This window comes from Hakea prostrata, chromosome 10, assembly GCF_041222555.1.
Source record: "Hakea prostrata isolate BN-2017 chromosome 10, UWA_Hpros_2, whole genome shotgun sequence".
NCBI classification, from domain to species: Eukaryota; Viridiplantae; Streptophyta; class Magnoliopsida; order Proteales; family Proteaceae; genus Hakea; species Hakea prostrata.
The window spans coordinates 44,027,799-44,043,504 of record NC_142609.1 but is presented as its reverse complement, the minus strand read 5'-3'; the positions used below and the strand labels follow the sequence as shown (position 1 = coordinate 44,043,504).

General features: G+C 37.7%; 1 protein-coding gene across 2 annotated transcripts; it reads left to right on the top strand.

The window, feature by feature from the left end:
• The first annotated feature begins 361 nt into the window (after positions 1 to 361).
• GR (glutathione reductase) lies at positions 362 to 14,917 on the top strand. 2 transcript variants are annotated; one of them, XM_089136403.1, is made up of 11 exons: positions 362 to 821; positions 3,255 to 3,480; positions 4,036 to 4,314; positions 4,398 to 4,574; positions 4,720 to 4,773; positions 4,874 to 5,022; positions 5,694 to 5,757; positions 5,835 to 6,005; positions 6,140 to 6,277; positions 7,984 to 8,041; positions 14,733 to 14,917. In XM_089136403.1, the coding sequence occupies exons 1-10, from the start codon at positions 451 to 453 to the stop codon at positions 8,023 to 8,025; spliced, it is 1,671 nt and encodes a 556-aa protein (XP_088992529.1). In that variant the 5' UTR covers positions 362 to 450; the 3' UTR covers positions 8,026 to 8,041; positions 14,733 to 14,917. The 2 variants fall into 2 exon arrangements, with proteins under 2 accessions (XP_088992529.1, XP_088992528.1); XM_089136402.1 differs by having other exon boundaries at positions 363 to 821; positions 14,626 to 14,917.
• Positions 14,918 to 15,706: the final 789 nt, after the last annotated feature.

Sequence of the window (15,706 nt, the reverse complement as noted above, 5' to 3'; positions counted from 1 at the left end):
TAGATTGAAAAATTTTCTCCTCATTTGCAGCTGGACTATTATATTCATATATGCTTCATTTGATTGGTTACCCAAAATTAGAGACACTTGTCAAAATCATATTAGCCGCTCCCATTAACCAATCCAGCAAAAACAACTGCCATCTTGGCACACCAGGCTGCCATTTAGGAGGAGCATAGACTGCTCCCGATGGCTTTTCAACCACGCAAACACATGGGCCATTGGTGAAAATTTGAAGTTTTTTTTTTTTAATTTTCTCAGAAAGTATTTTTCCCGGCCCCACGTGTTTGTGTGGTTGGGAAGCCCGTCGGGGAGCACTCTGTGGTCCCCCGACGGGGTGAGGATCCGGACTCGCCATTTAGCACTCCAGCAGGCTGAAGCACTGAAAGAATCTTTTCTGGACAAACTCGTTGACAGATCGCAGAGAGTGTGAGAGAAGAGAATCGAACAATGGCCGCCTCAATTGGGGCTCAGAAGATTTCCTTCTCTTCTTCTACCCTTCACAACCTGTACAGACAAATACCTACTTCATTAGCTCCTAGGTATCTTCCTGCAATTTCCTCACCTATCCTATTGAAACCCTTGAAGTACACCCCTCACGGGCGTGGTTTCTTCAATCCTCATCATTGTTTCACGGTTCGAGCGGAATCGAGTAACGGCACGGAACCTCAACGCTTTGATTTCGACCTGTTCACTATCGGCGCTGGAAGTGGGGGTGTACGGGCATCTCGTTTTGCTGCTAATTATGGTGCCTCTGTTGCTATCTGCGAGCTTCCCTTTGCTACTATTTCATCTGATAAAACCGGTGGTGTTGGTGGAACGTAAGTTTGATTGTTGCATATTCTTAGTCTTCTCTGATGTAATTGAAGCTAATTTTGATTTCGGACTTTTGTATAGTCTATAGGTTCTCTGTTTCCAGTTTCATGGATGCTTAATTAAGATTTGCACTGTTAGCTGATGTAGCTTATCGTTCCTCATCCTCATGAGAATTCCAATTACGATTCAACATGAGTCTAAGTTAAACCGCAGTAGGGGTTCAGGTTCGGATTATGAATCTTACCTAGTTCTCCGTGGTGTGGTAATAAGAATGATGTTCATAAAACCCTTACCAGAAATCAAAGTAGCAGGTTTACTTTGTCTTAATAGAGGTGAGTAGATATCTATCTGTTCACTAATTTTTCTCTCTGCATATGAGATTATCTTCTCCGTCCTGTAGTATATGCACTAGCTGGACTTATATTTGCCTCAGAAGTATAGAGAATTCATAAAAAATAGTTTGAATCGGGACATATTAAGAATGTTCTCAATATATTTTCAGTATGAGAACTGTGTAAGTCGATGTTGTGCATCCAAGCACGACAATAAATGAAATTTTATTGATGAATTGAGAATAAAGTGCAATTTTGGTGAACGGCAAACTTTTTTAGATTATATGACAACCAAATGCAACCCTTCCATTCCGGGTGACTAGAAAAATGTAGCGTTGTTTAATAATATGTCTGCCTGGTGCCTAAACATTCTGAAAGTTCTTTTTATTATACAGATACATTACTTCCTTTGTACTGTTGTACTTTGGTATACAAATGAAAGCCCATTGTTTGGCTGTCACTAGGACCACAGTTGTCAAGCTAACTAGCGACCAAGGCAATGGGAGGGCCCTAGTTCTAAGGCACCTGCCTAACTGTTGCCTAAGAGTGCAAGACTTGCCTCTGGAAAGTGAAAGCTGTCTCATTTAGTACAAGTTCACTTCACACCTCGCAGTTCTGACACCTTTCTCCTATCGAATTTTTGTCAAAAAACTTGGACAAGAAGTTATATAGAGAAGGTTTAGATATGAACAGAGGATTAGTTTGGAATTTTAACTACCTTTCCTACCTAAGGAGGTAGACCCAAGGTAATTTCATCCGTCTATTCCTGACTGAATGAGATAGCTCTTGTTTCACCTTTCATCCCTTGGTAGGATAGGTATAATATTCTGTTTGGAAGTATATGATTGTATTGAATATAGATCATTATATAACTATGCATAGAGAAATTTAAATGTACCTTCCCTGAGCCATTGAGGTATCAATTCACTGAGAGAAAGAGAGAGATTATGTAACTGCTTCCCTCTTACCCATTTCACTGAGAGAGAGAGAGTTATGTACAGAACAACACAATTATAGTTGTCAAACCAGATGGCATTATGTCTCTCAATTCCAGCTTTTAGGTTGAACTTGTCAAACACACTTTAGACATGCAAGACACCGATATACGTCCATGATTTGCCACATAGGTTGTGGTCTTCCTTCCTGAGAAAAGATACCTTATGATTAGAATAGTCGAAATCAAAGCAGTAATACCCATTGAATACGATTATTACTCTATAATCAACACCTTTTGATATTAGATTATCAGATCATCAGGTAGAACCTTGTTCATGTTGTTCCTGATATTAATTTTAGGCAACCCGTTGATGTTATTTTAATATGAGGATTTACCACTAGTAGGATATCCAGGACTTTCTAGATGTGCCTGATGAATATTTTCAACATGCCTCACCTTGGGCCTTAAGTAATATCAAATGTTAAAGTTAATGACCATTTAATATATTTTGAGGCTTATATTTCCTGGTATTTTGCCCAAATGTGAGTACACTCAATTTTTTATATTTCATATTTACCATTTGGCATCGAATTGGGTGATCACCTACAGTCAATTTCTGATTCAAAGGAACCAAAAGCGACTCAACTTTCATGTGTTAAGCCACTCTAATTCAAATATTGATGGTTTTTGGGGTTGCCAGAAGGATGTTAATTGATTCAAGTATTTTAATGGCAAGATTGCCCTTTCAGATGTTAAACATAATAAAACTGAACAGCATTTATTACTTTTATTGGAAGTGTTATAACTGGTTGAGCAAAACTAATATAATAGTCAGCTGATAAAATTTCAAACATGAATAGAGTATGAGAGAACACTATTATTTTTGGTATTGGTGCTTTTTTTTTATACTAGAATTGAAGTGCCGTCCACAAGGGTTGAACCCACGACCTCTCCACTGAGAAGTATTTATCGCTAATACCTAATTTTTCGCTATCTGGCTTTTATTTATTATCAATTTTGCTGGGTGCTAAAAGATTAAGGATACCTTGTTACCATTTTATTCAAATATTAAAAGGATAAACAAAGGAAATCTATGTTTTTTATTTGTCCACTTAAAATATTGAATTTCTTAATGTTTTCATTTTCTCATCATAGTTTCTATGATACAGTTGTGTACTGCGGGGATGTGTTCCAAAGAAATTGTTTGTGTATGCATCCAAATATTCCCATGACTTCGATGAGAGCGGAGGCTTTGGGTGGAAGTATGAATCTGACCCTAAGCATGATTGGGACACCATGCTGGCCAACAAGAATGCTGAGTTGCAGCGCCTTACTGGAATCTACAAGAACATTCTCCAGAAAGCTGGAGTGACATTAATTGAAGGACGTGGAAAGGTTGGATAATGTTTCTAGACAAGGTTAAATTTCAATATATTCTTTTTGTTTTTGGAGGTGGTAGTGTGGGCACCCACTTAGGTTTGAGGCTTGTAACAAATTTCCATATGGCAGATCCAGATGGACACAAACTGATACAGGTTTGGGAAGCACATTAGAAGTAGGCTCTAGGTGTAATACCATTACAATAATGATATAAGGTTCCATTACCTTAAATGGCATTCTAATAATTTCTGAAACTAAACTCTTTTTTAGGTATTTCCTGTATTTGTTTTGAGTTAAAATTGGACCCATAAGATTGGTATGGACTATGGAGCACTCAATGATATAAATCCACATCCTTCCGAGACTGCCATTTGGCAATGAAGGTTTTTATTGATTAGGGTTGTAGTAGTTGTTCTGTTAGGTAGCAGTAGTCATATTGAAGTAACAAGGCTTCTCTTCATTTACTTTTTTCCATAGTTTTCGTCTTTTCCAAAATAAGGTATTTACTAAGTTATGTTGGTATTGTATCTTTTATTATTTGTCTGTATATTAATTATGCCATTGCCACAGATTGTAGACCCACACACCGTTGATGTGGATGGAAAACTATACACGGCAAGGCATATTCTGGTATCAGTTGGGGGGCGGCCTTTCGTGCCTGATATACCTGGACATCATAATGTTATAGACTCCGATATGGCACTTGATTTGCCCTCAAAACCCGAGAAAATTGCGATTGTTGGGGGTGGGTATATAGCTGTAGAATTTGCCGGTATCTTCAATGGTTTGATGAGCGAAGTCCACATATTTATTCGGCAAAAGAAGATTTTAAGAGGCTTTGATGAGGAGGTGAGGCATGAAGTAATGTTAATTTTTATCAGTTATTTGCTTACCATGAGAAACATTCTTAGCTCACATTCTTTATTCTGCAGATCAGAGATTTTCTTACTGAACAGATGTCTCTAAAGGGAATTGAATTTCACACAGAAGAATCACCTCAGGCAATCACAAAAGCACCAGATGGTTCACTCTCTCTAAAGACAAACAAAGGAACTATCAATGGCTTTTCACATATTATGTTTGCAACAGGACGTAAACCCAACACACAGGTTTGATACATGAACATAAAGACACAATGCATACATACATACACCTATATAAAAGTATAAATTCACGTTTATATTATATAGAATATATTTTGCTTAGGAGCAGTGTTATAACTCCTAATGTTGCCTATATCTGACTCCATTGCAGAACCTAGGACTGGAAGAAGTTGGGGTGAAAATGGCCAAGAATGGAGCAATAGAGGTAACTTCCTATCTGGCTTCAAATTTCCGTTCTTGATTTTTCAGGTTTCATTATGTTCCTTATTCTTTAAAAATAATTTTTCCCTGTTGGATTTCCTTAGGTTGATGAATACTCCCGAACATCTGTTCCTTCTATTTGGGCTGTCGGTGATGTCACAGATAGGGTGAATCTGACTCCTGTTGCATTGATGGAGGGTGGGGCATTTGCGAAAACTGTGTTTGGAAATGAACGTACAAAACCCAATCATAGGTATCCTCAGTCTTGTATATTATCTCTGAATAAACAGAACGCACTTTTTTAGCCGAGACACTGAATCTTGGTTGTTTACCACTTTACCCATAGATGCTCGTTTAGATCTCCCCTTTGGTAGAAATAAATTTTTAACTGAAAGTAGAAGCTGAGGCTATAACAGGAATCTGTTTCTACAAACCAGTTTTACAGTCCAAAGGCAGCTAGCATTTGAGCCTTTCATGTTTCCTGCTTGATACTCCTGAAAAAAGCTCTCCTGGTTCCCCAATTCCAGAAGAAATATTCTCCTGGATTTGGACCTATGGTTTTGTAATAGGAATCCTCTTGGACCTTGAGAACTCATCATCATTTGCAACCCCTTTGTGAGGCATGTCATTGAGACACCCCATATAACCTTTTTATATGTTTATTGATCAAATATAGTATGGTGTTCTGCTACTCTTGGGAATTGAGCTCCCCTATATCAGCTGCTTAGAATCCTATTCCCCCACCCCCACCCCAAAACTACCACCACCAAAAAAAAAAAAAAAAGAGAGAAGGAAAACCGAAAAACAAGGAATGTCATTTTCTAATTGATGCAGGCAACTTTCATTTGGTATACAGTTCAACAATAGAAGAATTAACATTTCATTCTGGTACTTTCTAATGGTAGTTGTTTTACTTATGAGCAGCGCTATACCATCTGCTGTATTTTCTCAGCCACCTATTGGGCAAGTTGGTCTTACTGAAGAACAGGTAACTCCAATTACATAGTATATAGCATATGAACAAAATATGGTCTATTTCCCTCAGCAATGGAAAAATATTTGCAGGCTGTCCAAGAATACGGTGACATTGATGTCTTTACAGCAAACTTCAGACCCCTGAAGGCTACTCTCTCTGGACTTCCAGACAGGATTTTCATGAAACTCATAGTCTGTGCTAAAACAAACAAAGTTCTTGGGCTGCATATATGCGGGGAAGATGCTGCTGAGATTGTTCAGGTATGTGGCTTATTTTCCTTTTTCCAGTTCGATCCCTTCTTTTTTCTTTTTCCATTTTTTTTTAATAACTTCTGTTGGGCTGGGGGAAGGAGGTGTCAGAATCAACTTAAATTTCTCATCCTTTTAAATTTCAGGGATTTGCTGTTGCTGTGAAAGCTGGACTGACAAAGGCAGACATTGATGCAACAGTGGGTATTCATCCTACATCAGCTGAGGAGCTTGTCACGATGAGGACTCCAACCAGGAAGATTCGGAAGAGCACACCCACTGAGGTTTGTTTACATAAAGAGTGATGCAGCACAACAAGAAGTTACTGTTACATTACCTAGAAGATACTTTTCATTCTTGGTGGGCCCAAGTCCAGCTTTCAAGGAGATAAAATAGGAACTGTTTTTGTGAGAGTTTTTATCGATAATTTAAGTTTTTGTTATTTATTTATTGAGAAAATTATGTAATTAGATATTTTTTATTTGGGTAGGATATCTGGGATCAGTTTTAGTTAGTTTAAAATTCCTAGGAGTCCTAGTACGATCGGGTTTTTTAATATTTTAAATTACCAAGAGTCCTACATAGTTGTTTTCGTATTGAAGAATGTCCCTTTTATAATTCAAATACTTGCAATCACCTTATTGAGGAGGAAATAGAAATGATGAATTGATGTTTTAACTTTGAGCGTTTGCAGCCCTCCCCCTTCTCTCTCTCTCTCTCTCCTCCCCCCCCCCCCCCTTTCTCTTCTTTTTCTTATCAGCGTTCTTCTCCTTTTTTCCCTTCTTCAAGTCAAATTCTTCGTAGATTGCTCCTCCTTCCCCCTTTCTTTTCTACTTTGTCCCCCATTATTTGGCATCAGAGCCCAAACCTAGGTAAATCTCTTCTCTATCTCGCAACTCTTCAACCTTCTTGTCTCTCTTTGGCACTCCTCTTCTCCTCCCTGAGATCTTTCTATCTCTTATATCCCTTCCTCCTTTTTCCTTTTCCCTAATTTCTTTTCTTGTGAACAATGCTACAGCAACACATCAAAGCCTGTTATGATTGTAGATCAAGTAAGGCAAAAAAATTTTAATGAAACTTTATTTATTTATTATCATTTTATAAGAGGGTGAAATTGATGCAGCACAACAAGAAGTTACTGTTTGTGCTTCAAAATGTTTGTCAAAGAGTCCGCCTAAGCCCATTTTTGGGTCAAAGTGACCTAGTGTCACCTTGACAACCATGTGCTACAGTAATGTGAACGGTAACCTAGAAGATAATTTCATACTTGGTAGGCCCATGTCCAGCTTGCAAGGAGATAAGTGGGAACTGTTTTCATGGGAGTTTTAGAAATAATTTATGATTTATTTATTTATTGGGATTACAAAGTCCAGCTTGCAAGGAGATAAATTCAAATTTGGTAGGACCCAAGTCTGGCTTGCAAGGAGATAAAGTAGGAACTGTTTTCATGGGAGTTTTAGAGATAATTTATGATTTATTTATTTATTTATTGGGATAATTATGTAATGAGATTTTAATTCAGGTAGGACATCTAGGATCAGTTTTAGTTAGCTTTGAATTCCTAAGAGTCCTAGTACGATTAGTTTCTTTTTTTAGTTTCAAATTACCAAGTAGTTGTTTTCATATTGAAGAGTGTCTCTTTTATTATTTAAACATTTGTAATCAACTTATTGAGGAGGAAATAGAAAAAATGAATTGAAGCTTTAACTTTGTGCCTTTGCAGTCCCCTCTCTCCTCTTATCTTCTTCTTCTCATGAGTGTTCTTCTCGTTCTTCCCCTTCTTCAAGTCTGATTCTTCTAAGATTTCTCCTTCTTTTTCTTTCTTTCTTCTCTACTCTGTATTCCATTACAGAGATCTCCCTCTGTTTTCATAGGTCTCTTTGTAATGGTTATTGTATGTTTTGTTTGTTTATTGGGTCCTAGCTGCTGTAATTCATCCTTAATCACTTTTTCAATATCTTTTGTTTTTCATTTTTAAATTTTGTTTCAGGGAAAGGCAGATGTTGAGTCTAAAGCAGCAGCAGGTGTTTAGTGTGTAAGCTCTCAAGGTATGTCAGTGTAGATCTGTAACATACATATAATAGTGAAATGCTGTAAGTTGTCTGAATCTTATCTAGGTCACCTTCTTCAGTGAGATAACTTGTATTGTTTGCAGACTTTGTTCCTATTAACAAAAACCTTTCATATGTTGTCGAAGCTTTTCAGTTGGGAAATTATATAAGGTCAGCCTGAGCAGATATACTTGGTTTGTCCGCCCACAAATTTGCCATGGGATCATGCTGTATGACCCAATTTTGTGCATAGGTTGGCCCAGTTTAATTAATGAAGTTGACCCTTCACTTTGGTTGTATGGGTGATTCAGGATGCTTCGTCTGTGGTGATTCAATAGAGTTCATAATGGTCATCCTAGACTGATTCCAAGGTTGTGGCCCTTGTGGGTACTAATGGTGATTCCAATGATGAAATGGGAAACTATATTTCATCACAATTTTTTGTGAGTTCATCTGTCAACATGGACAGTAAGAATCTCATTACCTGATTCAGTCTGTCCACAGTATATCCAATGGTCAGAATTGCTAGACCATTTTGCCATGTGACAGAATTAGGTTGGCGACTAAGTTCAACTGACCTACATTGCACGGTATTGCAAGCTTTCCTCTGTTCACATCAGAATTTTTCATTATAATAATTTAAGCTAGAAAAATGGCAAGAAAATCAAGTGCTTTATCAGTGCTGTTTGTGGTACCTTTACAAGGAATAGTTCCTTAAATTTCTGTGGTGTTGCCAACAATATTGCCAGAATTATTACATAATTGTTTTTCTCTTCAGTTGTGCCATTATTGCTCCTATAAATTGCATTATGAATAATAGATTCCTTTATTTATCCAAAATAACTAATTTTCCAAGATAAAAAGAATATTTGCAATCTCATCTTTTGGCTGGTCTAAAACTCAGAAGTTGGTTTTGTGGATATTTTAACTTGAACATGAGTGCTTGTCCATATCCCCTTTGCTTAGCTGCATACCCACTAGGATGGTTGCCCTAGAATTTTGTTATTTGAAAAGAGAGAGGGAAGAGAATGTTTGTTGTTGGGGGGGGGGGGGGGGGGTTTACAATTTGCTAAAACATCATGCAGCCTCTAATATGGTGCCAAAATTGTAAACAACTTAAGCTCCAAGATATCCACAAAATTATATTTGAAACTAAGGACAAAAATTAGAAGTCTAGTTAGCCACCGGAGCTGTAAAACTGATCAAGCTTAGATTGAGGGAAGCTTTTTAAGTAAATGAAAAACTGCTGCAAGTTTTGTAAGATCCCATAGGCTTCTTTGTGGATGTCATCAAATTCAAATAAGTAACTTGGTGCTGCAAGCCAAAGTAGTTCTCAGCTGGGTTTCAGATTTGGATCAAATGAAGGCCTGGCTGAGGAGATTGTATGCTATGATTTTGCTTGAATTCTGATGGTCAGAATTACTGTTATGAAGGTGGAATGATTTAGAAAGTCAAGGCTGGATCAACTGAAGGCTAGGTGAGATGCAATAGAGGTTTTAGGAACCCAGCAGGGTTTGTGAATGCAAGAAGGAAGTCACGGATTAGAGGTTGCAGCAGTCAACCAATTGTTGGCTGCAGCAGTAGCTGGATTGAATGGGGAAATCAACTGCAGCATCAAGACATCTGTTAGTATACTGGAGATGAACAATAGCAAGTTCAATGGCCTCTTTCAGCAGTAGCAGCAGCAGATTCAAGTGTTCAGCTAAAACAAACTTCTAACTAGAAAAGAAGAATTAGAGAATAAAAGGTAGGAGGACAAAGGTGTTTCAGCTCTGTCAGCAAGGTTCCTCAATTCCAGGACTTTAGCTCTGAACAGCACAACCCCAACATGATCACTCAGTCATGGACAAGAGAATGAAAAACTCAAAAAGGAAAGATTCAATTTATTTGGCTTCATAAAATAGTGGTAGGCTCTTACGGCCTGTTACAAATGTATAAAGCACTTTTATTTGCTCAAAACTTGGGAAGTTGCCACTCCTAAAATTTAGAAACATTAACATGAGAATAGAAACTATGGTTTTAGATACTAGGAATGACATGGAGATAGGAACTACAAAAATCTTCGAGTCATTCACAAGGGTCTTCTGGAACTCCAGCCAGTGAATTGTATCTTGTGGATCCCACCCTGAGCATGCAGACCCTTTAGCTGGTGATCTCGGCATCTCAAATAGGCTTTATCGGTGCTGTCAGCGACCTTTTAATTACTGGTCCTCAATAGACAAAATCGCTTATCAGTTTAAGACTTGCACAAGCAATAAACAAAAGAATATCCTGCCCTACTGGTTCTGGGTTTGGGAGACCCAGCAACTCCCAGCCCTGTTAGGCTGGACCAAAACGTGGTTGGTTGGCCCTATGGTCCAGGAGGTTGGTTAGCCAGTTGGAGAAGTAAACCACCCCCATTTTTGTGAGCTCCTCTTGACATATTTCTTGCCAAACATCTTGGCATCTGCATCAGCCTCCCTCTATATGGTAACCAACTCTGCTTCCTGCCATGGGTCTATTCCTAAATCCTTGTGGTTTTGTCTGGATGTAAGAGATGGAATGAATTGAAATTAACATAAAGAGGAACAGAGTATTACATGGAAGAAAGGGAAATGTGTATCAATATGTGTACATCTTTAATTAAAATTTAATAATAAAACTCCGTCCTAAAATGGTATCATATAACCCCAAAAGATAAAGAGACCTTAAGGCAAAACTATGGTCCAAGGAACACTCCATACAAGCACACAATCCGTCATGTGGCTTGTACGTCTCCACAGCCGACACATCATAAGTCTCCATGGGAGGAGGGATCTCCTGCTCAGCAGGTACGTCATATCCTGTATAAACATCTGAAAAGAAATGCCCCAAAAGGGGTGAGTTCTAACCATTTTAGTCTCTATTTAGGTAAACATGCTTAAAGATACCACCAATCTCCTTTGGGTAGGTCCATTGATTGGGGGAAGGAGTATAAAAGAAACCAAAAATTGCGGAGAATAATAAATGATAAAGCAATAAATAAAATGGGAACCTAACCAAAGAGAGGCATGACTATAGGCATCTTTGATTAAGGACCTAGGGGGAAAGGGAAACCATAATAAAGTGCTGAAAAGTAAATCCTAAGTTAAGAATAGAGAGGGGTAGACAGAAGCGAGAATGGAGGGAGGAGAGAAAACTGTTGACGAAGGGTACTTGCATTCTTGAAATCTTGAATTAAAAAAATATATAAAAAAATAAACCTTGATCGATTCGAAATTCTATCGACCCTAATAACTAGATCTGGCGTTATCTGAAGTTGCTAGATCCAGATAAAAAAGAACCCTTTGAACTTGAAACTTGAACTCAAAATTGCATTGATTGAAATATAAAAGGTACACTTGCATAAAAACACACTAAACACAGACACTAAACAACTAGAAGAATTACATAGAAATTGAAACCTAAACAATGATTCTAAGATATGAAACCCACCAAGCATGCAAAGAACAAGAGAAGGACAAAAATAAATAAATAAAAATAAAGAGAAAAGAATGTTACCTATGTCTACAAGGAGGGGGTGTTTATAGGGTTTGGTGAAGAGGGTAAAAATAAGGAAAGAGAAATAATAATAGTGATAGTTAAATAAAGAGAGAAATACGGAATAGAAAGAATAAAGGGGGGGGGGACAAATAAAGAAAGATTTAAATCCATTTGAGAATTTAGAGTAAGGAACCGAGAGAGAGAAAATCGAGGAGGGAGAAAGAAAATGAAATTTTTTTTTTTTATTAATGGATGGGATACGTGTCAGTTAAGAAAGTGAGAGAAGAAAATGTAAAGAAAGAGAAAAGGAAAAAGAGAGAGAAGAGAAAGGGAGAAAATAAAATTTTTAGAAACAATGAAAGGTGGGAATAAAGAGAAAAATAATTTAAGAAAGAAATAAAATAAAATATTTTTATAAAATACTTGGAAATGTTGAAAAGAAATCCTAATCTTTAACTACTTGTGGGCTCCATACATACCCTTGAATTTTTCATTTCCAAATAAATAAATAAACTTCTAATCAATCTCAGCCATCAATCAAAATTGTCTTCTTTTAGGTATAAGAAATGCTTAGAGTGAGACGATCTGGCCCATAATAGCATCTTGATCCATTTTTGGCCCATTATGCGTCGAATTGGGTACTCTTTGCCATTGAGGAAATTGAAGCAGACCTCTTTACGTGTAAAATAACATATATTGTACCCGAAAACTCTAAATATTCGCTTAGCTCCCAACACATCCTAAAAAAAAAAAAAACCCAAGGTAGCTCCACTCTAAGTGTGTAAAATGCATACTTTATGCCTAAAGATATCACATATAAATGTGCTCATCAGTAGGTCCACACTCACACTGGCCCCTCACGACTCTTGACCATCTATTGCACACCCATGACTAAGTGTCCAAGGGTAGGTTACCACTTTCTCACCACGACCAAGGTTATTGGTATTAGGTCCATCACATCATTACATCACAACCATTGGTTTTAGATTGGTGCGGGTTTAGGAAATACCTAGCCATGCAGGAGGTCATCTACTTGTCATGGTACTTATGGTCATAATACCTTTCATTGGTTCAGTTTCCTTCCTAATCTAGAAATGTTGATCCTCACAGCTCCCAATCGTCTGTTCGATGTACACCCCGCAACCATATGGTCATCCGTATATATATAGCGATGGCACTCAGTGTCCCCTCATAGGTCTCAATCGTTTGTTGGGCGCCTCACGAGCCCAATCCCATACTATATGTAACCCTTCCATGAATGATACACCGGTAGTATTGTGTCTCCTCATGGCTCTCAACCATCTATTGGACGCCTACTAGTCACCTACCACTATCACGAGTCATTCAGCTTCAATACCCTCGCAGAAAGGGTAGTAACTTGTTAAAGGTCCCTTCACACATCTATGACATGCTGGAGATACCAAGGGCAATCGTCTAAACCACAAACCCTCATATACTTATGGATGCAAAAATGTCAACTCTCAGCCCAACATGCTTTTAGTCATAAAATAAAGAAAGAAGTAATAAAACAACATGATAATCATAGTTTTGTGATGCACCCAATGCATGCATGTCCTGAGCAGCAAGCACATTCATAACGGCAATCATAGACATGCTATTGAAAACATATTAAAAGCAAGATAATAATCCTAGACTATGCACATTGTTCCCTCACCTGAATTGACGTTCAAAAGGTACTAAACTTAACAATTAAACACAACACCAACTCACTAGAACACCTAGAATCATGTTGGTATATTTAAGATTAGGGTTAGGATTCATTCTGGCCAAATCGAACACCAAACCACTGGATAGCAACCAGGCGGTCAATCAGGGCCATCTACCACCCAAGGTCGCGAATAGAATCCCAAATCCAAAATTCATGCTCTTGATCTACAAATCTTAGGGGGTTCTAGGCTAATCTTAGGCATGGAATTCAATCTAATGCACGTCGAAACACTCATAAACAACAAACAACAAGAAGAACAACCTAGATCTAAAGATTTAATCAATCTAAAAGAAGATGATCCTATTATAGACAGTTCTGCAGTTGGGAAAGATGTATATCTAATCCCTTGTGCTGGATCTGATTAGAGTTGATGGAAAACAACAGTTATCCATTCAAATCTAACTCCCTGCAATAGATTCATCAAACCAATCTCCTCAAAATTGAGAAAGGACAGAAAGGAATTGAAGAGATTGATATTCTTACCTTCAAGATTGAAAATCACACGAAGAGCCAAGATTTCCGCTGCAAACACTGCTTATTTTCTCTCCGAAGCACTCCCTGTGACTCGCTCTGGAACCCTTGGCCGTCTAACAATAGAATAATCCCAAAATTCAAGGTTTAAAGCAACTAAGGTTTCAGGTTAGGATCCTAGGGGATATCACAAGGTAACTGACACTACTGTCTGGAGTGCCAAACACAATTACAGAACCTTCTCCCTCCTATTCAACAAATGGACTGACCGGAGAAACCCTTTTTTTGGTGAAAAATCTAGTAACTTTGTAGTAATAATTCTATGACCGACCTGAAATGATCAGATGTTGTAATTGTACTTTTTAACTGGAATCTTTATTTTCCTATTCAGATCTGAAGAATTTGGTTGTAAGATGAAACTTAAGTACTAGATTTTGGTGGTTTTTGATATTTTCACACAGCCATTGTTGGTCAGTTTTAAAAGGTTCTATTCTGATCTCATTTCCCTTGATTGCTACCAAAAGGAGCCTGCATCTTTATTTCTTTTCTTTTCTTTTTTTTGCTTTTTTTGTTTTAAGTGTCAGCTGATTTTCATATGAGCAAAAGCTCACAATATACTTTTGATTCCCATTTGCTAATCATTTTGGAGAAAGTCCTTAGAATATCAAAACTGGCTTTTCTGTGTCCTTGGTAATGTTTTTTAGAATGCTTTCCTCATTTGATGTGAAATAATGTAGTGTCCAGATAAAAATGCTTTCTGTTTCTGTTCATGTTTTACTACTGTTGTTTGGGAAATGCAGAGATTCCTTGCTATTGATTTTCTGATTTCTTTTTGTTGGTAAAGCTATTGATTTTCTGATTATGAGCACCCCTTTTTCAGGTAGAGTAACATCCAGATCATTAACAAATGACGAAGAGAAACTATTTAAAAAAAAAAAAACGTGAAGTCATCCAAAAAATAATCTCCAAGAGTGTAATGAGATGCAGGTTTTGCTGCTGAGTGAAGCCGGAGCCCCCTTGTCATGCGGTATTAGATGCTTGTGGCTACTTTGTGATAGTCAATGTTGTTCCATCAGCAAGTTGAATGTTGAGCAGTTTTTGGATGGTTATAAATCTTGTAAAGATTATTTATTTTTCTGTGTGATATTCATCAATCAAATGTATTTCCTAAAGATGCATGGATGGATATCTACTTGGGTCTTTTTTTGGGGGTACGGTGGGGCAGAAAGTGAGTGAAGGGTTGAACAGGTGATGGGGAATGCATTAGGAAAGCTTACCAAAGAACTTTAACAATATCTAATGAATAAGTATAGTGACTCTTCAAAACAGACTTGAGAGTTTCTCCTTAGATAACCGAAAGAGCTTTAAAGAAGCAAATTTCATGTCCATTTTCCATGCAATCTTTAAGCCAGAAAATCTTCTGTTGTCACTTCGGCAGCAGTGGAATGCAAAGACATTCTATAAACTCAAAGCTCCCTGCTTGCTGGCCCCTTAAAAAATTATAAAACCGTAAAAGGAATTTCTTGTTTCATCAATACTCCCATTGACTATAAAGTCAAAGAAATACTAGTGTTTCACTCAATGCTGAGAGAAGCTTCTCCTCTAGTATCTGGGGCGTTGCCAGCACTCTTCAAAAAGACGAGCTTTGAATGCTGTGCATTTAATGGAAAGCACTTACTGTCAATGGTTGAGATTGAAATCTCGATTGAGATTTTGATCTCGACCACTGGCAGCACAGTGTTGTGCATGTATCCTAGAGGTGGCTTGCCAAATTAGTTGGGTGGTATTTATATCATTTTGAAGTTGTTGCAGGTTTCGGTTTCTCATGTATCTACAGATGCCAATGTTGCCGTTGATTAGGTATGCCAATGTCTTCGAAATCCAGTTTGGGACCTAGAGGCATTCCTTCAGGCAGAATTACCTGGTGCTTCCTTGAGTAGTTTGTACCCCCCCCCCCCCAA